The sequence below is a fragment of the Prionailurus viverrinus genome, chromosome A2 (assembly GCF_022837055.1).
Source record: "Prionailurus viverrinus isolate Anna chromosome A2, UM_Priviv_1.0, whole genome shotgun sequence".
Taxonomy (NCBI): domain Eukaryota; kingdom Metazoa; phylum Chordata; class Mammalia; order Carnivora; family Felidae; genus Prionailurus; species Prionailurus viverrinus.
In genome coordinates this window covers 105,134,597-105,159,520 of record NC_062562.1, presented here as the reverse complement: position 1 = coordinate 105,159,520, position 24,924 = coordinate 105,134,597, and the positions used below count along the sequence as shown (strand labels likewise).

At 38.4% G+C, this 24,924-nt stretch overlaps 1 protein-coding gene across 6 annotated transcripts in view; it reads left to right on the top strand.

Moving 5' to 3' along the window:
- The window catches only part of THSD7A (thrombospondin type 1 domain containing 7A), a 463,937-nt gene that overhangs the window by 265,612 nt on the left and 173,401 nt on the right, over nucleotides 1–24,924 (top strand). For all 6 annotated transcript variants that reach the window (XR_007150223.1, XR_007150222.1, XM_047849263.1 and 3 more), the window contains 2 exons: nucleotides 4,499–4,654; nucleotides 5,914–6,126. Coding sequence is in view for 4 of the 6 variants with exons in the window: in XM_047849263.1 (XP_047705219.1) it covers nucleotides 4,499–4,654; nucleotides 5,914–6,126 (369 nt within the window). In the remaining 2 variants the exon portion in view is untranslated. The remainder of the gene's footprint in view (nucleotides 1–4,498; nucleotides 4,655–5,913; nucleotides 6,127–24,924) is intronic.

Sequence of the window (24,924 nt, the reverse complement as noted above, 5' to 3'; positions counted from 1 at the left end):
ATAAATCTACATTAAAAAAATTGTTTTAAAGAAAACATATAGACAACATTGTACTTAGTAGTAAAAGACTGAATACACTTTTTCCCTCAGAGTAGAAACAAAGGGACTGTAGGCAGTCCTTGGCTTGCTTATACCTGCGTTACTGGAATCTCTCCATGGTTTTCCTGGTTGTATCGATGTCAATATCCTGGTTGTGATATGATACTGTAGGTTTGTAATATCTGACGATTTTGGTAACTAGCAAAGGATACATAGGATTTCTGTGATGTTACAATGTCATGTGAATCTGTAATTATCTCAGAATGAAATATTTAGCTAAAAAAAATTTCTTTTTACATTTATAGTTTTTGAGAGACAGAGCATGAGTGGAGGAAGGGCGGAGAGAGGAGACACAAAATCTGAAGCAGGTTACAGGCTCTGAGCAAGCATTCAGCACAGAGCCCAATGCAGGGCTCGAACCCACAAACTGTGAAATCATGACCTGAGCCAAAGTTGGACACAACCGAATGGGCCACCCAGGTGCCCCTGAAATATTTAGTTTTAAAAATCATATTTGCTGAGGCAAATACCTGGTAGCTTAGTAGGGTAAGCATCTGACTCTTGATTTTGGCTCAGGTCATGATTTCATGGTTCGTGAACTCAAGCCCCATGTCTGGCTCCGCACTCTTAGCCTGGAGCCTGCTTGGGATTCTCTCTGCCCTCCCCTGCTCATGCTCTCTGTCTCAAAATAAATAAATAAAACTTAAAAAATATTTTAAGTCATATTTGCTATTCTTAAGGGTTATACAGTGGATGTATCTTCAGAATGCTTCATTGGGCCCATTGCTGAAAACAAATATCTTAAATTGACTTCCTATAATATTTTTTCCATTGTAATGCTCTAAACATAAAAATACAAAAATGTTTCAGACCTATAAAAATGTACTGGTCTCATTTTTTTTTGTTTTATTAAGTCCAGAAAAGTTTGGACATTCTTTTATGACCTCTTGAAGAATACAAGATACATATAATTGAATAGCCTTTAAATCATATGAAAACAATAAAGTGTCTCCTTTATTTTCAAGAGATCAACAATAAGACTTAAAAAAATTTTTTTAATGTTTGTTTATTTTTGAAAGAGAGACAGACAGACAGAGTGTGAGCAGGGAAGGGGCAGAGAGAGAGGGAGATACAGAATCCAAAGCAAGCTCCAAGCCCTTAGCTGTCACCACAGAGCCCGACGCAGGATTTAAACTCACAAACTGTGTGAGATCATGACCTGAGCTGAAGTCGGATACTTAACCGACTGAGCCACCCAAATGCCTCAGCAATAAGACTTTTTAAAAAAAAAAAATTAATAAAGGTTCTTTGAAACTTACACTGCATAAACAATATTTTAAGTGATAAAATTATACAAGAGTAATGACTGAACCATTCTAAGAAATTTAAATTTCAATATTTGAGAATATGGGATGAGCAGTAAACACTGAATTAATGTAATACAGAGCTATATGAATTATATCTCACAGATTAAACTAGAATTCAGTACATTCTCCTGGGTCTGTCTGTCCTTTACTTCATTTATTGAATCACATTAATTCCAAATAATTCATGGGCAAAAATAGAATTGACTTACAGTTTTGGGAGCTTAGCTCTTATCTCTGATTAACATTAATATATACTCTACTTACCACACAAAAAAAACCTGTGATGAAAATCACCAAAGGAATAGAATCATATACACAACAAATATATATAGGATTAAAATATCCTAATTTCTCTGTAAGCGTCTATATGTGAACCGTGTGATATATGTATAAATATTTATATTCACAAAGGCATCTATAAAATTGAGGTTATTTTTCAATAACTCTATCTCAGTATAGATTTGGTTAGCTTAATAAGTCGGAAGACTATGTTGCTTTAAGCAATACTTTCTCAAGCCTGTATTCATCACATTTCTCTTTTAACAGCCCAAGAACATTATTATTCCTGATTATTCTGTTTGATTCATTCAAAATACACCAAAAGCTAAAATTAAAAAAAAACAAACAAACAGGTATTAGAAACACAATGCTTCATACTGTTTTCTTGATAAAACCTGTTTCCCTTCTAAAGTGTTCAACCTTATATATAAAATATACTTAGGCCCTAATAGTCCTCACAATTGCGTAGTTAAGGAAGACTTTGCAAAAAAAGTAGACTTCCCTTTGTAATAACCATAATTTTCTTTTTTTTAATATATGAAGTTTATTGTCAAATTGGTTTCTATAGTAGTAACCATAATTTTCAAAACAATATCATAACACTAAATTCTAAAGTTACTTTTAGTCAATTGAAAGAAAAAAATGGAGTCTTTTCAGTTAATTATATACACAATTGCTAATTTAAATGATAGTCTGAAAGATTCCACACCTGAAGAAATTGCTTATGTTAATTTGCAGTTACAGGAGTTTTTGTACATACTGTAGCCTTGTATTAGTCAAGGTTCTCTAGAGAAACAGACCAATAAGATATATGTATAGATATATGAGGAGATTTATTATAGGAAATGGCTCCCACAATTATGGGAATGAGGTCACTGGTATAATTCCTCATTTTCCAGAACCAGTAACTCTGATGTCCAGGAGCAGGGGAAGATGCATTCCACAGCTGAGAAAGAAAGAAAGTGATTTCACCGTTGTCCACCTTTTTGTTCTATTGGGCTTTCAATGGTTTGAATAATGCTCCACCCACATCAGTTAGGGCTGTCTTCTTCACTGGGTCTACTGATTCAAATGCTAATCTCTTCCACAAACATCCTCATAGATACACCTAGAAACAATGTTTTTTCAGCTCTGTGGGCATCCCTTTCTCCAGACAAGTTGACACATAAAATTAAGTCTTATGCCTGTGAGGATATTAAATTTTTTTTTTCATTTTATGTGAAATATGTATCATTGGTGTCAAGTTTTTTTTTTATGTTCAAAGAAGTGAAGCATTTATTTCTGTATTTTCTGTCATTAACATGCCTGGTACTTTCACTGTTGGAAAGCAATAAAAGTAATCATTTTTGGCTTTGGCTGATGTTACGATACATAGTAGCAATGGTTCTGATAAACTTCAGTGAGAATGTTCATTGTGCTCCATATTAAGCAAATTAGGAGTACCCCAATCATTTATTTTCACTCAAGTGGGTGGCGTCCGGGAGGAGTGAGAGGAGGGAGGAGAGAGAGGTGGCACTCTTAGGAGGAAAAAGAAAAAATCTATGAGTAATTTTCAGAACTGAAAAACTACTTTAGAAAGAAGAGTTACTATAATGGCCTTCAGGTAGCATTTATGATCATGTGTGTTTGTGCTTGCAGAAAGTTGAGGAATGTACAATGCCTACAATTAGCCTTAGAGTTTAAACTACAAGCAAATATATTTACATTTATTTAAAAGTTAGGATAATATAGCTTACAATATCTTAATTTCTCTATGAGCTTCTAAATGTAACCCATGTGATTGGAATTTGATAGTTCTTCACATAAAGAGAATAAGAATTGTCTAAGACCTCCCTTATTTCAGTCCTTTGTGAAAGGGTTGGCATTCCGAATTATCAGACATAAGCAGCAACTAGCTTTTATTAAAGCAAATGTCTAAGACATTTACTTCTTAAAATTTATAACACAAAAGCAACTACAGCTATATATTATATACTGCTAAACTTGATTTTCTTCTGCTGTCCATATAGCTTCAAATATGTTTCTTTCTTAGTCATTTTTAACCAGAATATGGACACATCTTGACATTAACTGTCAAATGTGTCCTATACAAAATAGCCAAACTCCAGGCATCAAGACAGAAGAGAAGCAAGGGTAAGCAAAAATATATATAGGGTTCATTGGTCAACTTATGAACAGACATGGTCAGTTATAAATTAGTTGTCTTAAGACTTCTGTGTTTTGGATCACATAGGTAGATAATATAAACTGTAAAAGTTCTGAGAAGTATCTGGTGAGTCCTCTAGCTGGAGGGGGAGGGAAACACCACATTGGTTTCATGAGCTCTTTATTATATCTACCGGTTAGCTCTCTGTGGACCAAAATGGAAAGGAGACTGATCCAGCAGAAGCCATGCGGTGGAAACTTTTTCTGTATATATTATTGTCATTGGCCCTCTCCCACTTTCCTGAGTCCTCTAAAGCAGATGCCACTTAATTAGAATCTAAATATACAATTTAAGAGATACAGTTAACCTTAAGGACTATTTTACTGATGAGGAAAGTTAGTCTTGACATTATTAATCACATGGCTAATAAGTGGTAAAGCTGGAGATCAACGAGTCTCCGAGGCGTCTAGTCCAGTTTCCATGGATCACACTATACTGCCTTTTCCCCCCATTCCTTCTCCTTTTTTTCTAGGATGCAGCTAAGAAGCAGTAGAATAATGTCTTGGTGGCACTTGTCCTTCTCCTTACACACACATAGAAAAATCATTTTGTTGACCGTAATAATTTGTTTAATTCTTAAGTGATCTCTGTATTTTTCTCCAAACAGCCTCAAAACCAGTGGACTTGAAATCATGCACTGGCCCTGTTCCTAATACTACACAGCTGTGTCACATTCCCTGTCCTATTGAATGTGAGGTGTCACCTTGGTCAGCTTGGGGACCTTGTACTTACGAAAACTGTAATGACCAGCAAGGCAAAAAAGGTATGTCCTATTAACATGACATGCTTAAAACTTCTATCAGTTGAGTCAAATGTGAATTATTTTAAAATGCTCCTCTGTGTTACTTGTGATTATTCATTTGTGATATTTTCCAGAATGGCTAAAGCGTATTGATTGCAAAAAGATGAATAAACCTACTCTGATGTTGGTACCAGAACATTAAAACTGAAGTTAATTATCTAAATCTTTGTCCACTTATCTGTAAAAGGATGTAATATCTGCTACCCATGTTTTCTTTAAAGAATCGATGGGATAATAAACATAAAGCACTTACTTCAATGCCTGATCCATAGCTAGTTCTCAATAGACAGAACTCCGTATTACTTTGAAGGTAAAGAAAAAAAACTCTATTGCTTTTATGAGGCAAATCACGTATTTATGAGGATTAGAATAAATGCAGTGGTTTCTTATATGGCGGACACGATGGGGTAATTTTCACATGATCTAGTAATGGAAAACATTTTCTTATTTCCTTTCAAAGACAGTCTTCCAGTGATTCTAATATGTTCACATAGTAATAAACAGACTTATTAATTTTGCTAGTGATTTTAATATGTTTACATGGCAATAAACAGACATTAATTTTGTTATGCACTGTCCAGAAGGACTACAGTTAGGTACTGTTAAAGCACAGGGCACAATTCTGAAGACTTCTCCTTAGAGCCCAGTTGCTTTATATCACTAGTTCATATTTCCAGAGCATCTAAAATCAACTAAGGCTCAAGGAGACAATTTATCTGGAACCATCCAACTTCTCAGAGGTATCTTTTTAGATTTAATTATGCAATAGTGTTGAAGAATTCAAAGTAATAGCACGTTAGTCATGAATACTTCCAAATAGCTTGAGATTTCATTGTTTCTTTGAATATTTTATAACTATAGACTTTCAAAAAAAAAAACAAATTCATTCTGTGTATGTGTATGTGTGTTTTCTCTATCTTTGTGTCTGTCTGTCTCTCTCTGCTTCTGCCTCTCTACCTCTCTCCCGTCCTATGAAGGAGATGGCAGTTATATGGCTTTACTTGCTTTCCCTCTTTGGCCCTTCTGTTAATTTATTTATTCATTGAATAAATGATTAAAGAGCTCACATTAAGCTAGAGTTTGAGGAAGCACTAGTGATTAAAGCAGATCTGACTTCTACCTTCTACCCTCATCAAGCTTTCACTCAAGTTTTCGTTCAGCCTTCTGAAATATTCAACCATGACAGAAACAATAAATATCTTCCTTCCCCAACAATTCAGGTTTCAAACTGAGGAAGCGGCGGATTACCAATGAGCCCACTGGAGGCTCTGGGGGCACTGGGAACTGCCCTCACTTACTGGAAGCCATTCCCTGTGAAGAGCCATCCTGCTATGAATGGAAAGCAGTGAGGCTCGGAGACTGTGAACCAGACAATGGAAAGGAGTGTGGCCCAGGCACTCAGGTTCAGGAGGTTGTGTGCATCAACAGTGACGGTGAGTCAGGCAGGTGTATGTATCTACCCTGCTTTTACAAATGTCTCTTTAACCCTGGAGATTATGCCTTACTTTATGTTAAAATCTCATACCGCTTTATTATATTGGGCTCTATTTACAAACACAGAAATAGCTGTTTCTTCCTTGTTTCTTCCCCTCCCTCCCATCTTCCCTTCTCTCTCTCCCTTCTCCTCTTTGTTTCCTTCCAGACTTCTTCCTTACTTCCTTCCTTCTTTTCCTTTCCTTTCCTTGTCTTTTCTTTCTCCCCTTTTTCTCAGTCTCTCAGTTAATCTCTCTCTCTCTCTCTCTCCCTGTCTGTCTCTCACTCTCTCTCTCTGTCTCTCTAATGGTGGCAATGAGGAGGTTCTTTGAACAATCACAGTATTTTTTGAATTTGGAAGCCAGTAACAGAATAAGAATTATATCATCATCAAGTCAATAAAGTATTAAATTGCCATTTAAAAACAGGGGCACCTGGGTGGCTCCGTTGGTTAAGCGTCTGACTTTGGCTCAGGTCATGATCTCAGGGTTTGTGAATTCCAGCCCAGGCCAGGCTGTGTGCTGATAGCTCAGAGCCTGGAGCCTGCTTAGGATCTGTGGCTCTCTCTTCCTCTCTATCCCTCCCCTGCTCGTGCTCGCTTGCTTGTGTCCTCCTGCTTGCTCGCTCATGCTCGCTCTCTCTCTCTCTCTCTCTCTCGCTCTCTCGCTCTCTCTCTCTCTCTCTCTCTCTCAAAAATAAGTAAACATTAAAATTTTTTTTAAAGCATAGAAAGGTAACTTTTTCTAAGTGGTATTTTTTTATTCGCCATAGATATGTATATAAAGGATTATAAGAATTGGTTGACTTGAGTCGAGAAGCCTTTATTTCCTGCCTTGATGTTGAATCTTAGAGGAAAAATTTAATTTCCAGACTCCCGAACAACATGGCCTTTTGCAACCTAGATTTCTGGAAACAACCCCTGGTTTCTGGGGACTTCACTTTTAGGAATGTCATAGAGCGACTGGGATGGTGATTTTCCACAAGTTTCCTTTCTCAAAGTACAGGAATTACCGTAGACTTTCATACCTGATTTTTTGTTTGATAAAATATCCTGTCTTGTTATCCTAATACAAGATTTTTACATTCTCTCCATGAACACTGCTACTGTTCTGGGGAGACCCCCTTAATCTTCAGTAATCTCTGAGCCACACTGAGGAAACCTAGAACTCCTTGCGCCATAGTTGAAAACCTTTGACTAAAATCGTCTCTAAGGGTCCCTCCAACTCTCGAGTGCTGTGACTCTGCACATCAGAGCAGCATGAGCACCAAGCCCCAGGGCCCCATGATCTGACAGTTTATGCTGTTTACAGCACATGCGGAAACATTCTGGTACCCCCTCAGGGGCAGTGGAACATCTGGTAAGCATCATAATTCCTTCCATCCTATTTTCTTCCAGCAAGCAGAATTGTTTCCTCCTGTGACTCAGTCACTGTTCAGTAGAGAAAGATACTCTCTGGGGTAAGACAGTGACAGACACTGCTAGCACTGAGAAATTAGCCTTTCGACTTTGAAACGCATAGTGTTGTCTTTGTCCAGGGTCCAGCATGGTCATGTGGGACAGCCTTAGGTAAAATTCAACCCAGCACTTGAGGTTGAAGGCAGAGGAAGGGGATTATTGCTGCAGAAATTTTATGATGCATCTTATGCATTCTGCTTTTTTCTAGATTTTCTGCCTTTCGTAGATATAATTACCTATGATACATCCTCTCTTTAGCTTTTACCCAGTTCCACTCTAAAGGCAAAGAAAAGGAGATTGACATCTAATGGGGAGAAGAAGCAAAAGAAATGCGTTCTGTTGCACTTACCCACAACTTCAGATGTTTATTTGGGTTAGATGGCAATCTGTATTATCTTCTTTCTGAGTTGCTGTAAAAACAGTATGGGTCATATTTATTTTTAGTATCACTGGTAACTCCCTTACTGATACTGCTTATTTTTTTGCCTAAATTCAAATAATTTTTCTTATCCCCCTATACACCTTGGGAGGAACTGTGATCCCACACATTGTAAAAGGTGTATTTGAGTGAACAAAGATGACAAAAACATTAAAATAAAAAGTTAATTGTGCATGGCACTTCTGTCTAAATATTATCAAATGAAAAATCAGATCTTACTTAATGCATTGATCTTCCTGGATGTTTGTATGAATTCAGTATATTTTAAATATACTGGAGGAACTGGCTATTTTAAACATATCAGTGATTAATTTTAATTTTGTCAGGTAAAAAAATATTTTGTAGCACAAGTAATAACCCCCTAAATTGTCTTATGGAACACTAAAAAACAAGCAGAAGAATGAGTTATGTATGTCTAGTTATATTGAATAAAAGTAATGTACATTATAACCCAAAAAGCACATTGGTAGCTCACAGTATACATATGCTGATTTCACTTTTCCTGTCTCCCCCAAAAAAAATCAATTAAGAAAAAAAACATACTATTGACATTCAATCTGTTATTACTGTCCTTTATCAGGACATCTGTTTCATCATTCAAGTTTACTTGCTGACATGAATTGGTCATGGTGCAACTTGGTATTTTAACTGGCTCAACTAGTATAAGAAAATTCTTTATTATTATAAGCCCTACAGGCTGCTCAAATTTATATATTGCTGAAACCTAATTGTGCTGATAGAATAGAGCAAAAGCTGGAGACTTGTAAATACTCCTCCAGTATTATCATGTGGTCACCTGGTAAGTGTTTAGCAGCTGCACCAAATGTTGTTTTGTAATTAAATCGAACCCAGGGAATTAAAGTTGATTAGTTGTACAGACTCTACCTCTAGGCCTGGCTGCGGCTATAGATTTTGTTTTATAATTAAGTTAAAGCTCAACTAGGGAAATGAAGAATTAGAGCCTGTGAATGTTAGCAAATAATAAAAAGACCTTTTTTCTCCCACGTTCCTCGCAAATTTCACAACTTTGTTAATGACCTCAAAGCATTGAAAGGCTCCATTTTTTTTGCCCTGGAATATTCTTTGTCCAGGCTTCCAAAAGTCAGGGTTTGCTGCTGATTATTGTTCATCTTTCCAGTTGTCTTCCAAGGAGCAGAATTGGGGAGGGTTTTTCAGAGCACTCAGGAGGAATTTTACATAGATTCTCTAACAGAGGGCGTAAGCAGAAATAGGAGATGAAAGAGAACTCAGAAGACAGATTTTACAGAAAAAGATAAACACTTGATGTGTAATAGAAAAAAATTGCCACTCATAATTTAAAGATCATCAGAAAAGCAATTCCCAATCTCTCAGCACAAATACAGGAACTATTCAAAAGGTCTGATGGTGAGATTTGGGGTTGGAAGGGAGAGAAATCCTAGAGTTTGTTGGGCCTTTAAGAAAAAGCAAAATCTGCCCTATTTCAGGTTTTGTGAAATTTGCATGTTTTATTTAAAGGTATAAATTTGGTGTGGCAAGAGTACTTTTGGTAGTCTTGGTTGGTACAACAACACATTGGTTGGTTAGAGATACAAAAGAACAAGACTGTTAGGCTGAAAGTGGAAAAGAAGAAGATCCGTTGTCTTTTTTTTTTTTGTCCTCACTTTAAAAGAAAATTTTTTTTAAATTTACCTCCAAGTTAACATATAGTGTAATAATGATTTCAGGAATAGAATTTAGTGGTTCATCACTTACGTATAACACCCAGTGCTCATCCCAACAAGCATCCTCCTTAATGCCCCTTGCCCACTTAGCCCATCCCCCCACCCAAAACCCTTCCAGCAACCCTCACTTTGTTTTCTGTATGTAAGAGTCTCTTATGTTTTGTCTCTCTCCCTGTTTTCTTATTATTTTACTTCCCTTCCCTTATGTTCATCTGTTGTTTCTTAAATTCCACATATGAGTGAAGTCATATGATATTTGTCTTTGACCAATTTATTTTGCTTAGCCTAAATACACTGTAGTTCCATCCACATTGTTGCAAATGGCAGGAGTTCATTCTTTGGATCACTGAGTAATACTCCATTATGTATATATACCGTATCTTCTTTATCCATTCATCCATCGATGGACACTTGGGCTCTTTCCATACTTTGGCTATTGTCGATAGCAGTGCTAGAAACATTGGGGTGCAAGTGTGCCTATGAAACAGCACTCCCATATTCTTAGGATAGACACTTAGTAGTGCAATTGCTGAGTCTTAGGGTAGTTCTATTTTTAATTTTTTGAGGAATCTCCATACCGTTTTCCAGAGTGGCTGCACGAGTTCACATTCCCACCACCAGTACAAAAGTTTGCCTCTTTCCCCACATCCTCACCAACATCTTTCATTCCCTGAGTTAATTTTAGCCATTCTCACAGGCGTGAGGTAGTATTTCATTGTGGTTTTGTTTTCTATTTCCCTGATGATGAGTGATGAGCAATTTTTTAATGTGTCTGTTAGCCATCTGGATGTCTTCTTCAGAAAATTAGCTATTCATGTCTTTTGCCCATTTCTTCACTGGATTATTTGTTTTTGGGTGTTGAGTTCAATAATTTCTGTATAGATGTTGGATACTAACCCTTTATCTGCTATGTCATTTACAAATATCTCCTCCCATTCTGTTGGTTGCCTTTTGGTTTTGGTGATTGTTTCCTTCTGAAGCTTTTTATCTTGGTGAGCTCCCACTAGTTCATTTTTGCTTTTATTTCCCTTGCCTCCAGAAACTTGTCAAGTAAGAAGTTGCTCTGGCCAAGGTCAAAGAGGTTGTTGTCTGTTTTCCTCTCTAGGATTTTGATGACTTCTGTGTTATGTTTAGGTCTTTCATTCATTTTCAGTTTATTTTTGCATAGGGTGTAAGAAAGCCATCCAGGTTCATTCTTCTGCATGTCTCTGTCCAGTTTTCCCAACACCATTTGCCAAAGAGACTTTTTTCCATTGGATATTCTTTCCTGCTTTGTCAAAGATTAGTTGGCCATACATTTTTGGGTCCATGTCTGGTTTCTCTGTTCTGTTCCATTGATCATTGTGTCTGTTTTTGTGCCAGTACCATACTGTCTTGATGATTACATCCTGTAATACAGCCTGAAGTCTGGAACTGTGATTCCTCCAGCCTTGGTCTTCTTTTTCAGGATTACTTTGGCTTTTTGGGGTCTTTGTGGTGCCATAAAAATTTTAGGATTGTTTGCTCTAGTTCTGTGAAGAATGCTGGTGCTATTTTGATACGGATTCCAGTGAATGTGTAGATTGGTTTGGGTAATACAGACATTTTAACAATTTTGTTCTTCCAACCCATGAGCATGGAATATTTTTCCATTATTTTTGTATAAGAAGATCCATTGTCATATTAATTACTTAAGGAGACTGTAAAGCCAATATTGTTTCTACATACCCCTCTCCTCTAGAGAAAAAAAAAAGTAGTGCCATCCATATTTCTTTACTATGTGCTCTATTTCAGATATCAGAATTTCAAAGCCACAGTTTGTATTTTGTTATTGGCATTGCTTTGTAAACCAGTGAATCTCAACAGTTTCAAAATGCCTACAACTCCTATGCTACATTTCTTATTCCTCTCCGCATCATTAACAGTTAATATATAACTAGTGACATTGACATTTATGACTCACATTCATACTTGACTCAGATTTTCATGAAACCAAAAACCAATATTTTTGTGGAAGTAAATCAATAGAATTCATCATTACATAGCTCCTAAGGGTACAGTTGAAAAAGCAGTGACCAGCCAAGGCCCTAAAAGTATATTATGCTATTCTTGAAGCAGTATGCCTCTGGCTCAACTTCTTCCTCTTCCATTGGGTAAAGCCTGTCAAAAGGTAAATAAATGAAAATGTAATTATTATATAAATAACCTTTAATCACTCTACTTTATTTATTAAAACCAACTGAGTTTGGGACGCCTGGGTGGCGCAGTCGGTTAAGCGTCCGACTTCAGCCAGGTCACGATCTCGCGGTCCGTGAGTTCGAGCCCCGCGTCGGGCTCTGGGCTGATGGCTCGGAGCCTGGAGCCTGTTTCCGATTCTGTGATTCCCTCTCTCTCTGCCCCTCCCCCGTTCATGCTCTGTCTCTCTCTGTCCCCCCAAAAATAAATAAACGTTGAAAAAAAAATTTAAAAAAAAAAAACCAACTGAGTTTAAATGTCATTAACAACAAATGTTTTCCATCTATCCAAAACTTGACTAGAACATACCATTATATCATGCCATTATAGTTAAAACCTATTGGGTTATTAAGAACATCTGCCAACAAATGCCTCATATACAAATGGTAGTACTACATCAATTATATTAGATATTTACCAGTCTTTATAAGTGGATATAAGATATATGGACATATGTATTTATTCATTTTATTCAAATATTTTTTTAGTTTACTCTTTGAAATTCTAGATCGATTTTTTTCAGAGTGTTCTAGATCCCCCAGTACCAGAATCCCGTTAAGTATACTATAAAATCAGATTCGTAAGTCGTCTTCTCTACAGACCCAATGAATTTCAGTCTGTGGAGGCAAATGCCAGAAAGCTGCATTTTTTTTATTTTATAGAGAGAGACCACACAAATGGGGTAGAGAGGTGAGGTCAAGGGTGGGGGGGGGCGGGGGAGAGGGAGAGACAGAAAGGGAGAGAAAGAGAAAGAATTTTAAGAAAGCTCCACGCTCAGTGAGTCTGAAATGGGGCTTCATTTCATGACCCTGGGATCATAACCTGAGCCAAAATCAAGAATCAGATGCTCAAGTGACTGAGCCACCTAGGTGCATCCTGCCCCTTATTTTTAGAAAGAAAGCTGCTTTTTTATGAAGCTCCCTAGATCATTCTGATGTGCAATGAAGTTTATGAACCAATGCAGTAAAATGAGAAAGGGATTGTTTTGGTGGAGCCTAACACCCAAATCTGTTACGCCAGCACAGCACCAAAGCACCAAAGCAAACTGAATGGATTCGGATAATGCTAAAAAAAGACCTGTGATTAAGAATATGTTGAGATTGGGGCGCCTGGGTGGCGCAGTCGGTTAAGCGTCCGACTTCAGCCAGGTCACGATCTCATGGCCTGTGAGTTCGAGCCCCGCGTCAGGCTCTGGGCTGATGGCTCGGAGCCTGGAGCCTGTTTCCGATTCTGTGTCTCCCTCTCTCTCTGCCCCTCCCCCGTTCATGCTCTGTCTCTCTCTGTCCCAAAAATAAATAAACGTTGAAAAAAAATTAAAAAAAAAAAGAATATGTTGAGATTAGTTTCAAAGAAAGCCTTTATAGTTAAGTTTTTCTACATCTTTTGGAACACTTTTGCGTATCATCAGAAATGCCAAAGGAACCTACTGTCAAAGATGGGAAACGATGATATTAATGTCCAGAGGGCTGGCTTGTCATGTGACTGCTTACTCTTTCTGAAATTTTTCTTTCTTCTGGAACAAGATATGCATCCAAATATGAGTAGAGGAAAGGGATGCTTGCATACTACTTATTTCCCGAGTACTTTATGTCATACTTCTTTTTTCCAATGTATTCAGTAGTAAGACTAATGTAAGGGTTATCATTTCAATATCTTGAGGTAAATGCAGGAATAAATATCTAGAAAATATTGAAAATTCTGACCTCTGGAAGGCAAGACTCGGTGTTGGGAGAGATGGTGTGAGGTACTGCTCTATTTTATTTTAAACCATGAAGTACAATCTGTGTCCAGTTTATAAATTGTATAAACATTGAATTAATTTTTCCAAATATATGTTTATTATGAATAAAAGTCTGAGGACACCTGGGTGGCTCAGTCAGTTGAGTGCTGACTCCGGATTTTGGCTCAGGTCATGATCCCAGAGACATGGGATCCATCCCCACATCGGGCTCCATACTCCATACTCCATGTTGAGTGTGGAGTCTGCTTAAGATTCTCTCTGTCTCCCTCTGTCCCTTTTCCCTACTTGCACATGCATTCTCTCTCTAAAGTAAGAAAAGGGGGGCACCTGGGTGGGCTCATTTGGTTAGGTGTCCAACTCTTGATTTCAGTTCAGGTGATGATCTTACTGTTTGTGGGATTGAGCCCCCATCGGGCTTTGTGCTGACAGCATGGAGCCTGTCTTGGACTCTCTCTCTGCCCCTCCCCTGCTCGCACACTGTCACATGCGCATGTGCACACACTGTCTCTTTCTCAAAATGAATAAACATTTTTTTTTAAAGAATAACAATCTGAAGAGTGACAGAGGTATGTAGGATGAGGAGTTAAAGGATGGGGAGCAGAGCAATCCAAGAATAGAGAGAAAAGTTATAAAGGTTATAGTTGAGACTAATATTTTGACTAATTAAAAGTATTCATAAATCCTCCTCGGAGCATAAGCCACGTCAAGAAATTTGATGCACACGGTTTATTAAGGATGTGCTCCCAGGAGAAACCAGTGAGAGGAGAGGGAATAAAGAAGCAAAACAGAGAAGAGGTAATGTGTCTTGGGTTCCCAAGACTTCTCCCACTAAAGGGACTCACATAACTCAACACAGAGACATACCCACAGCTTTGATCTATTACAGTGACAGAATACAAAGCAAAAACTGTGAAGAGAATAGGCATATGGGGCAAGTCTGGAAGAAACCAGGCATAGGCTTCCAAGATTCCTCCGCCATGGAGTCAAACAGGATGTGCATAATTTTTTTACCAATGCGTTGTGTCAGCACTTGTGAAGCACTGTGTTCAGGTAACCTCTTCTGAGCCTACGTAGGTATTCAGAGTTTACGTCAGGAACCAGCCATATAGTCATCCTCTGGAGTCATCCATACTCCAAAAGGAAAGCACATGTTCAACCCAAACCACATTGTGCAAATACTTTAAGTACATTGATCAACACTTCTCATTTAGAAAATAATGGAGACCTCCAGAAATTGAAGTTCTCAGATATAAGCCAAGGGTCAACCTAGTGAATAAGGCCATCTTAGGATAACACTGTTGGGCCTGCTATGTTAACTCTTCTGCACAGGAAAACAACAAAGCTAGAGACTCAGTTTGATTAGGGGAGATACTCTGGAGTTTAAACCCCAAAGGTTGTGGCTTTAGGGGGAAAAAAGTGGGGCTTTTAATACTCACACCACTCAACTGTTGGCTCACAACTGCTAGAGGACGGAGGAAGGTGGGTCCCAGAACCTTCTAGCTCTCTGTATGAGCCAGACAGTGCTAGTGCCCAAGATCATTCAACTGAAAGTCAGGAATGAGATATTAGCAGCAGAATTGTGAGAGATGGGAGCAAAGGTCCAGTAAAAGAGATCGTAGGAGTTCCAAGCTGTGCAACAATATTGTCGAGGAAGAGAATGAATTAAAGTGGGAAGGGTTGTACATGTTGTATGTACTAAAACCTAACACCTGGTAATTGTGTCTTTTACACTAGAGAAGGAAGGCCCCAAAGGATACAGGTTTTCCAGTTTAGGGAAATGATTTGATGGAACCTTTTTGGTTGACAAATGGGCAGTACTCTTTACATTGCCTTAATGATAAGAGTTGAGTTCTGCAAAATAAAATAGAATTTTTAAGCTACCTGTGGCAGAATGGAGAGAGAGGCACAGAGTTTGGGGGTTATAAAAAAAAAAGGATGTGAGAAGGGTCTGGAAGAAATGAGAGTAAGGATCTCAAGGAAGAAAAAGCTTGAGGATGGCCACAGCTAACTAGAAATACCCTTTGGCATGAAATAGGTAATTCCATCTTATTGGTTTGTTCAGGACAGTACCATTTTCTTAAGGTCATTAATTTTTTTTAGGTTTATTTTGAGAGAGAGAGAGTGCACACGTGAGTGAGAACAACTGGGGAGGGGCAGAGAGAGAGAGAGAGAAAGAGAGAAAGAATCCCAAGCAGGCCCCATGCTGTCAGCACAGACTCTGACCCAGGGCTCAGTCCCAGGAACTGTGAGATCATGATGTGAGCTGAAATCAAGAGTAGGATTCTTAACCGACTGAGCCACCCAGGCACCGCTCTTGAGGTCATTATTAATGCCACCCCTTTGTTCTAATAAGTGTCCTGCTTTGTAGAGCAAGTGGTATGATCACCCTAGGAATGACTGATAAATTTTGAGACAGAGGAGGCAGAATTTGGAACCAAAAGTTTTAAGAGAAGTATTAGCCCCATGAAAATTCTAACAGAAAAATAATGAGAGGGAGGATTCACAGTCTCTTAAGAGGTTGTTGAATTTCCCAGTGAAATGCAAGTAATTCTACTTGAGTTGTTTTGTTTTTTTTTTGTTTGTTTTTTTTTGTTTTTTTTTTTTATTTTTGCGACAGAGAGAGACAGAGCATGAACGGGGGAGGGGCAGAGAGAGAGGGAGACACAGAATCCGAAGCAGGCTCTGAGCCATCAGCCCAGAGCCTGACGCGGGGCTCGAACTCACGGACCGTGAGATCGTGACCTGGCTGAAGTCGGACGCTTAACCGACTGCGCCACCCAGGCGCCCCCCTACTTGAGTTTTAATGGAACTTCAGAAGGCTGAAAAATCTGAAAACAATCAAGCAGCACACATTGAGATTGTTTCATATTTGAAAATGTTAGAATACCTTTTTAAGAACTTGAAGAGGGTGTTCATAAATATTTTTGGTTCTTTCTACCAGGAGAATAACTTTTGTGCTATATTTTGTCATAATTATTTATCAATGATGGACAAGAACATCATAATAAACAAATGGGAGGAGTTATGAAAACAAGTTAAAATTTGTATAAATTTAGAATGGAAGCTAACCTAAATAAGATTGACTTCTAAAATTTTGGCCAAAACTCTGAGTTCAGGTCACTTCAAACGTCTGTAGTGCTAGATAAGAACACAGTTGCAAAAGCATGATCACTCTGTAGAACTGGCATCTACTTTCTAACACAAATTATACAGCCATTACATGGAAAAGCTGATCTTTTAAATGCAAGAATATGTCCTATAACTGAATTGTTTTTCTATAATTTAAGCAATAAGTCAACTAAGAAGTTGCTTTCCTGGAGAATGCTATGCCATTTAATGTGTTTGAAATATAATTAGGTTGGATGTTATGCTTAAATCTAAGGTCTGTCACTTTACAATTAGGATAATCTAATACTGTTGATAGGAGGTTTTTTTTCCTATAATTGCATTGAGGTTCTCTAATTTGTTGTAAAGGAGAAAGTTGCTATAGCTTTTTAGAAAATTTAAGGCAAGAGACTATTCTTTACTGTTGGTTTGTAGTAATCACAGTTTTATTTTGGCCTTAAAACTAGCCTAAGATAACCTGATCTGTGGTGTTGTGTGTGTGTGTGTGTGTGTGTGTGTGTGTGTGTATTTTGATATATTGTTAGTAAAAATTATTTTTTGTTTGTAAGGAAACCATCTGGATTGAGCCAGTGTTCTTTTGCATAGAAATTTCTTGGCGAAGAGTAGGGTTTTGTAAAGAATTTTCTTTTTCAAAGGGAGAATCACCACAAGACTCTGATGAAATTTAAATAAGCCTAGTTTACTTACCACTTCATGAGATGTGATATAAATTTCCCACGGAGTGTTAGCTATTACCTCTAATGGCAAATATAAGAAAAAAAAAAAACCAGCCCTTTCACTTTACCATAGGTAGCCAGGTGCTTTAAAAACCTCACGGCAGTCACCTTATTCAAAGGTGGGTCAATAAAAGCCACTATGGATGGAAAGGACACCTTTCAGTCAAATTAGACAGGAGTTGAATTATTAAACCCAACAGATACCTCTCTTCCCTTACATTATCCTTTGTTTGCTTCTTCAACTCTGCTTTTATCTCCTCTGTCAGACTTTATCGTCATGTGACTTTATTGATTTCACTTTCCTCTGGTTCCCTTCCGACTTCTCAGGCCATGGATCATTTAACTATTACTGGCTAACAATCACCTCAAAACTTACTGGCTGAAAATAAAACCAATTAGGATTTCTCATGATTCTGGGAAGTTCCAGTTCACGTTTCACCTGGGCTCATTTATGGAGGTGTAGCTATGACTGGAAGGTCCAAGATGGCCTCCCTCACATATTTTACAGTTAGTGCTGTGTACTAAGGTACACTTGTGCTTCTCCACATGGGCTCTCATCCTCCAATAAGCTAGACCAGCTTTCTTACGTGGTGGTTTTATGGCACTGCTCTGAGAAGACAAAAACAAGCTCGCAGCCTCTTGAACTGCACATTGTCACTTCTGCCACATTCTCTTGGTCAAAGCTAGTTGCAATGACAACTCAGATTTAATGGGTAGGGAAATAGACTCTTCTCCCAGTAAGAGACATTACACAGAATTATGGCCAAAAAATTAATTTACAGTAGTCTACCCTGTGGGTCACAATTGTTTTCAATCCCTCCACGTGCAAAGTACACCCCCTCCTAACCCAGGAACACCAAAATTTTCCTGCAGTTATGTCATTCACTCTCTCATGATCTGCATCTGACTCACAAATAGATGAGTTTTGTCAGATACAGCAGGGGCGCCTGGGTGGCGCAGTCGGTTAAGCGTCCGACTTCAGCCAGGTCACGATCTCGCGGTCCGGGAGTTCGAGCCCCGCGTCGGGCTCTGGGCTGATGGCTCAGAGCCTGGAGCCTGTTTCCAATTCTGTGTCTCCCTCTCTCTCTGCCCCTCCCCCGTTCATGCTCTGTCTCTCTCTGTCCCAAAAATAAATAAACGTTGAAAAAAAAAATTAAAAACAGAAACTGGAATTCTGTTGTTTCTAGGGTGTGGCTAGTCTTGAATCAAGGCCTGTTAACGAGAAAGACACGATATCTCCCACTAATTCTCTCCACACATACAACATATAATGATGTAACAAAGACCAAAAATCAGAATAGATTTCTCCCACTCAAAAATGAGAAAAATAGGAAGTGTTCAGCAGTGTCTTGTCTTTATCAGTTCTGAAATCCAGAGTATCCTCCCTTTACCAGGGACAGGGAAAATTCCTTGATCTCAGCCTACTTCTGTTCTCTGAAAGTAGTTCCTTAGTCCATTATTCTCCTTGGCTTTTTGTTCTTCACTCTGGGTTCTTCTTTACAACAAATTTCCATAGATGTCTTTCCCTTTTTACAAGAAATGGCTTGTATTTGTAGCTAGGGAGCTGTCTGAATCTGCCTCCCGCCCATACACATCACAGAGCCCAGGGGCCTTTCTTTCATTTTGAACTGTTTCAGTTTCTCTAAGACCAAGTTGGCAGTGTTTTTTAGCAATACAACACTTAATGTTTGGGCTTCTTATGGATCTCATTAGAGATCACTCTGTACCCCAAAAGCAATATCCATAATTTATATAATTTGTTTTTGAGAAAAGCCTGTCTTTACTTTGGACCATGTATGAGGCTGCTGTGGAAAATGCCTGTAAGATTATTAGAAGCCCTTTTATCTGACTGAGAGAATCTTCTAGGAATCACTTAACTATTTCTGAGGTATTATCAAAGAATTTTTAGCTACATCCTTAAATTGATTTTTACGTTAGGCCATTTATTACTCTGAAAATCTTCTGCCAGAGAACGAAGGGTGAGAAACCATTCTATTTTCCATTTCAACACATCAAGGCATTATCTAAATTCTACTTGCACACTCTTACCTCTCTTTCGTTTATTTCTGACTCTATAGCATCTCATCCTCAAGAGGAAAATTGAATTGACATTTTTAACATTTTTCCTGAAAATATCCTTATCTGTATCCACAGGTTCTTTAGATACATTTTCTATTTTGTAAGTTTTCGTAAGTACCTGTTTTCCCAACTTTTCCATCAATATGTAATATGAGATTCTTTCTCCAGCTTCCATTAAATGTCATCTCACCTCCTTTCATCTTTTACCCACCACAAGTCTCACAGTCATCCCTCCATGTTTTAGGTTTTTGTTCAAGTGACACCCCATTTCTAGGTACTAAGTTCTATGCCAGATATGTATGCTGCGTAACAAACCACTCTAACCTTAATGATTAAAAGTTTTTTTTTTCTCAATTCTGTTGGTTGGCTGGGCAGTTTTGAGATCACTGGTGCAGCTGCATTCAGCCAGAGAGCAGGCGTGACTGGGATGTCCATGTTGGCCTCATTAATTTCAATGAAGTTACCATGTTTTTCCTCCATGTATCTGTTCATAGTCCAGTAGACTACATTGGCTTATTTTCAAGGTCATCTTAGGACATTGTTCCAAAAAGGCAAAACAGATGAATGATCTCTTCATGTCTGGGTTCTGGAACAATCAAAAGGTCACTTAGACCGCATTCTTTGGTCACAGCAAGTTGCAAGGCCAGCCAGATTCAAGGGATAGTAGAATCAGTTATACCTTTTGATGGGAGGTACTCATCAGAATTTGTAGATGTATTTAATCTACACAGGCTACTTGTTCTGTTTCCTATATGCTATATAGATTTTTTTCTTTGCTTCTTACGTGTTAACATTCCCTTTCAACCTTCTGCTGTAGAACTACACCAGGAAACCTCAACTGCATCCTGCTGACATTTCAAAATCACCATGTAACAAAGCCAGACTCATCATCTTTCCTCCAAAGTTAGTTTTTCCAGTGTTTCTCACCTCATTCATAGCCCCACAGTTTGTTCAGTCCTGTTAGAGTGACATTTGTGAAGAGACATAAAAGAAGTGGAAAAGTAAGTCCTTTGAGAATCTGGGAATATAATATTCTTTCCAGAAGGAACACCAAATGCAAGATCCTGAGGTAGGAAGTGCCTTTGAATCTGGGGAACAACAGGGCAGCCAGTGTGGTTGGAGAAGAGTGAATCACGGGAAGAATAATCTGGATGAGGTCAGAGAGTTTATGAAGAAGTGAGACCATCTAGGAACTTTGTCTTTTACTCTAAGATGAGAATCCATTGAAGGGTTTGAGCTGACAAGTGACCATAAGTTACTTGTTTTTATTTATTTATTTATTTTTTTTTCTGAAATTTATTGACAAATTGGTTTCCATACAACACCCAGTGCTCATCCCAAAAGGTGCCCTCCTCAATACCCATCACCCACCCTCTCCTCCCTCCCACCCCCCATCAACCCTCAGTTTGTTCTCAGTTTTTAACAGTCTCTTATGCTTTGGCTCTCTCCCTTTCTAACCTCTTTTTTTTTTTTTTTCCTTCCCCTCCCCCATGGGTTCCTGTTAAGTTTCTCAGGATCCACATAAGAGTGAGACCATATGGTATCTGTCTTTCTCTGTATGGCTTATTTCACTTAGCATCACACTCTCCAGTTCCATCCACGTTGCTACAAAAGGCCATATTTCATTTTTTCTCATTGCCATGTAATATTCCATTGTGTATATAAGCCACAATTTCTTTATCCATTCATCAGTTGATGGACATTTAGGCTCTTTCCATAATTTGGCTATTGTTGAGAGTGCTGCTATGAACATTGGGGTACAAGTGGCCCTATGCATCAGTGCTCCTGTATCCCTTGGATAAATTCCTAGCAGTGCTATTGCTGGGTCATAGGGTAGGTCTATTTTTAATTTTCTGAGGAACCTCCACACTGCTTTCCAGAGCGGCTGCACCAATTTGCATTCCCACCAACAGTGCAAGAGGGTTCCCGTTTCTCCACATCCTCTCCAGCATCTATAGTCTCCTGATTTGTTCATTTTGGCCACTCTGACTGGCGTGAGGTGATACCTGAGTGTGGTTTTGATTTGTATTTCCCTGATAAGGAGCGACGCTGAACATCTTTTCATGTGTCTGTTGGCCATCCGGATGTCTTCTTTAGAGAAGTGTCTATTCATGTTTTCTGCCCATTTCTTCACTGGGTTATTTGTTTTTCGGGTATGGAGTTTGGTGAGCTCTTTATAGATTTTGGATACTAGCCCTTTGTCCGATATGTCATTTGCAAATATCTTTTCCCATTCCGTTGGTTGCCTTTTAGTTTTGTTGGTTGTTTCCTTTGCTGTGCAGAAGCTTTTTATCTTCATAAGGTCCCAGTAATTCACTTTTGCTTTTAATTCCCTTGCCTTTGGGGATGTGTCGAGTAAGAGATTGCTACGGCTGAGGTCAGAGAGGTCTTTTCCTGCTTTCTCCTCTAAGGTTTTGATGGTTTCCTGTCTCACATTTAGGTCCTTTATCCATTTTGAGTTTATTTTTGTGAATGGTGTGAGAAAGTGGTCTAGTTTCAACCTTCTGCATGTTGCTGTCCAGTTCTCCCAGCACCATTTGTTAAAGAGGCTGTCTTTTTTCCATTGGATGTTCTTTCCTGCTTTGTCAAAGATGAGTTGGCCATACGTTTGTGGGTCTAGTTCTGGGGTTTCTATTCTATTCCATTGGTCTATGTGTCTGTTTTGGTGCCAATACCATGCTGTCTTGATGATGACAGCTTTGTAGTAGAGGCTAAAGTCTGGGATTGTGATGCCTCCTGCTTTGGTCTTCTTCTTCAAAATTCCTTTGGCTATTCGGGGCCTTTTGTGGTTCCATATGAATTTTAGGATTGCTTGTTCTAGTTTCGAGAAGAATGCTGGTGCAATTTTGATTGGGATTGCATTGAATGTGTAGATAGCTTTGGGTAGTATTGACATTTTGACAATATTTATTTTTCCAATCCATGAGCAGGGAATGTCTTTCCATTTCTTTAAATCTTCTTCAATTTCCTTCAGAAGCTTTCTATAGTTTTCAGCATACAGATCCTTTACATCTTTGGTTAGATTTATTCCTAGGTATTTTATGCTTCTTGGTGCAATTGTGAATGGGATCAGTTTCTTTATTTGTCTTTCTGTTGCTTCATTGTTAGTGTATAAGAATGCAACTGATTTCTGTACATTGATTTTGTAGCCTGCAACTTTGCTGAATTCCTGTATCAGTTCTAGCAGACTTTTGGTGGAGTCTATCGGATTTTCCATGTATAATATCATGTCATCTGCAAAAAGCGAAAGCTTGACTTCATCTTTGCCAATTTTGATGCCTTTGATTTCCTTTTGTTGTCTGATTGCTGATGCTAGAACTTCCAGCACTATGTTAAACAGCAGCGGTGAGAGTGGGCATCCTTGTCGTGTTCCTGATCTCAGGGAAAAAGCTTTCAGTTTTTCCCCGTTGAGGATGATGTTAGCTGTGGGCTTTTCATAAATGGCTTTTATGATCTTTAAGTATGTTCCTTCTATCCCGACTTTCTCAAGGGTTTTTATTAAGAAAGGGTGCTGGATTTTGTCGAAGGCCTTTTCTGCATCGATTGACAGGATCATATGGTTCTTCTCTCTTTTTTTGTTAATGTGATGTATCACGTTGATTGATTTGCGAATGTTGAACCAGCCCTGCATCCCAGGAATGAATCCCACTTGATCATGGTGAATAATTCTTTTTATATGCCGTTGAATTCGATTTGCTAGTATCTTATTGAGAATTTTTGCATCCATATTCATCAGGGATATTGGCCTGTAGTTCTCTTTTTTTACTGGGTCTCTGTCTGGTTTAGGAATCAAAGTAATACTGGCTTCATAGAATGAGTCTGGAAGTTTTCCTTCCCTTTCTATTTCTTGGAATAGCTTGAGAAGGATAGGTATTATCTCTGCTTTAAACATCTGGTAGAACTCCCCTGGGAAGCCATCTGGTCCTGGACTCTTATTTGTTGGGAGATTTTTGATAACCGATTCAATTTCTTCGCTGGTTATGGGTCTGTTCAAGCTTTCTATTTCCTCCTGATTGAGTTTTGGAAGCGTGTGGGTGTTCAGGAATTCGTCCATTTCTTCCAGGTTGTCCAATTTGTTGGCATATAAGTTTTCATAGTATTCCCTGATAATTGTTTGTATCTCTGAGGGATTGGTTGTAATAGTTCCATTTTCATTCATGATTTTATCTATTTGGGTCATCTCCCTTTTCTTTTTGAGAAGCCTGGCTAGAGGTTTGTCAATTTTGTTTATTTTTTCAAAAAACCAACTCTTGGTTTCGTTGATCTGCTCTACAGTTTTTTTAGATTCTATATTGTTTATTTCTGCTCTGATCTTTATTATTTCTCTTCTTCTGCTGGGTTTAGGCTGCCTTTGCTGTTCTGCTTCTAGTTCCTTTAGGTGTGCTGTTAGATTTTGTATTTGGGATTTTTCTTGTTTCTTGAGATAGGCCTGGATTGCAATGTATTTTCCTCTCAGGACTGCCTTTGCTGCGTCCCAAAGCGTTTGGATTGTTGTATTTTCATTTTCGTTTGTTTCCATATATTTTTTAATTTCTTCTCTAATTGCCTGGTTGACCCACTCATTCGTTAGTAGGGTGTTCTTTAACCTCCATGCTTTTGGAGGTTTTCCAGACTTTTTCCTGTGGTTGATTTCAAGCTTCATGGCATTGTGGTCTGAAAGTAAGCATGGTATAATTTCAATTCTTGTAAACTTATGAAGGGCTGTTTTGTGACCCAGTATATGATCTATCTTGGAGAATGTTCCATGTGCACTCGAGAAGAAAGTATATTCTGTTGCTTTGGGATGCAGAGTTCTAAATATATCTGTCAAGTCCATCTGATCCAATGTCTCATTCAGGGCCCTTGTTTCTTTATTGACCGTGTGTCTAGTTGATCTATCCATTTCTGTAAGTGGTGTATTAAAGTCCCCTGCAATTGCCACATTCTTATCAATAAGGTTGCTTATGTTTATGAGTAATTGTTTTATATATTTGGGGGCTCCGGTATTCGGTGCATAGACATTGATAATTGTTAGCTCTTCCTGATGGATAGACCCTGTAACTATTATATAATGTCCTTCTTCATCTCTTGTTACAGCCTTTAATTTAAAGTCTAGTTTGTCTGATATAAGTATGGCTACTCCAGCTTTCTTTTGGCTTCCAGTCGCATGATAAATAGTTCTCCATCCCCTCACTCTCAATCTAAAGGTGTCCTCAGGTCTAAAATGAGTCTCTTGTAGACAGCAAATAGATGGGTCTTGTTTTTTTATCCATTCTGATACCCTATGTCTTTTGGTTGGCGCATT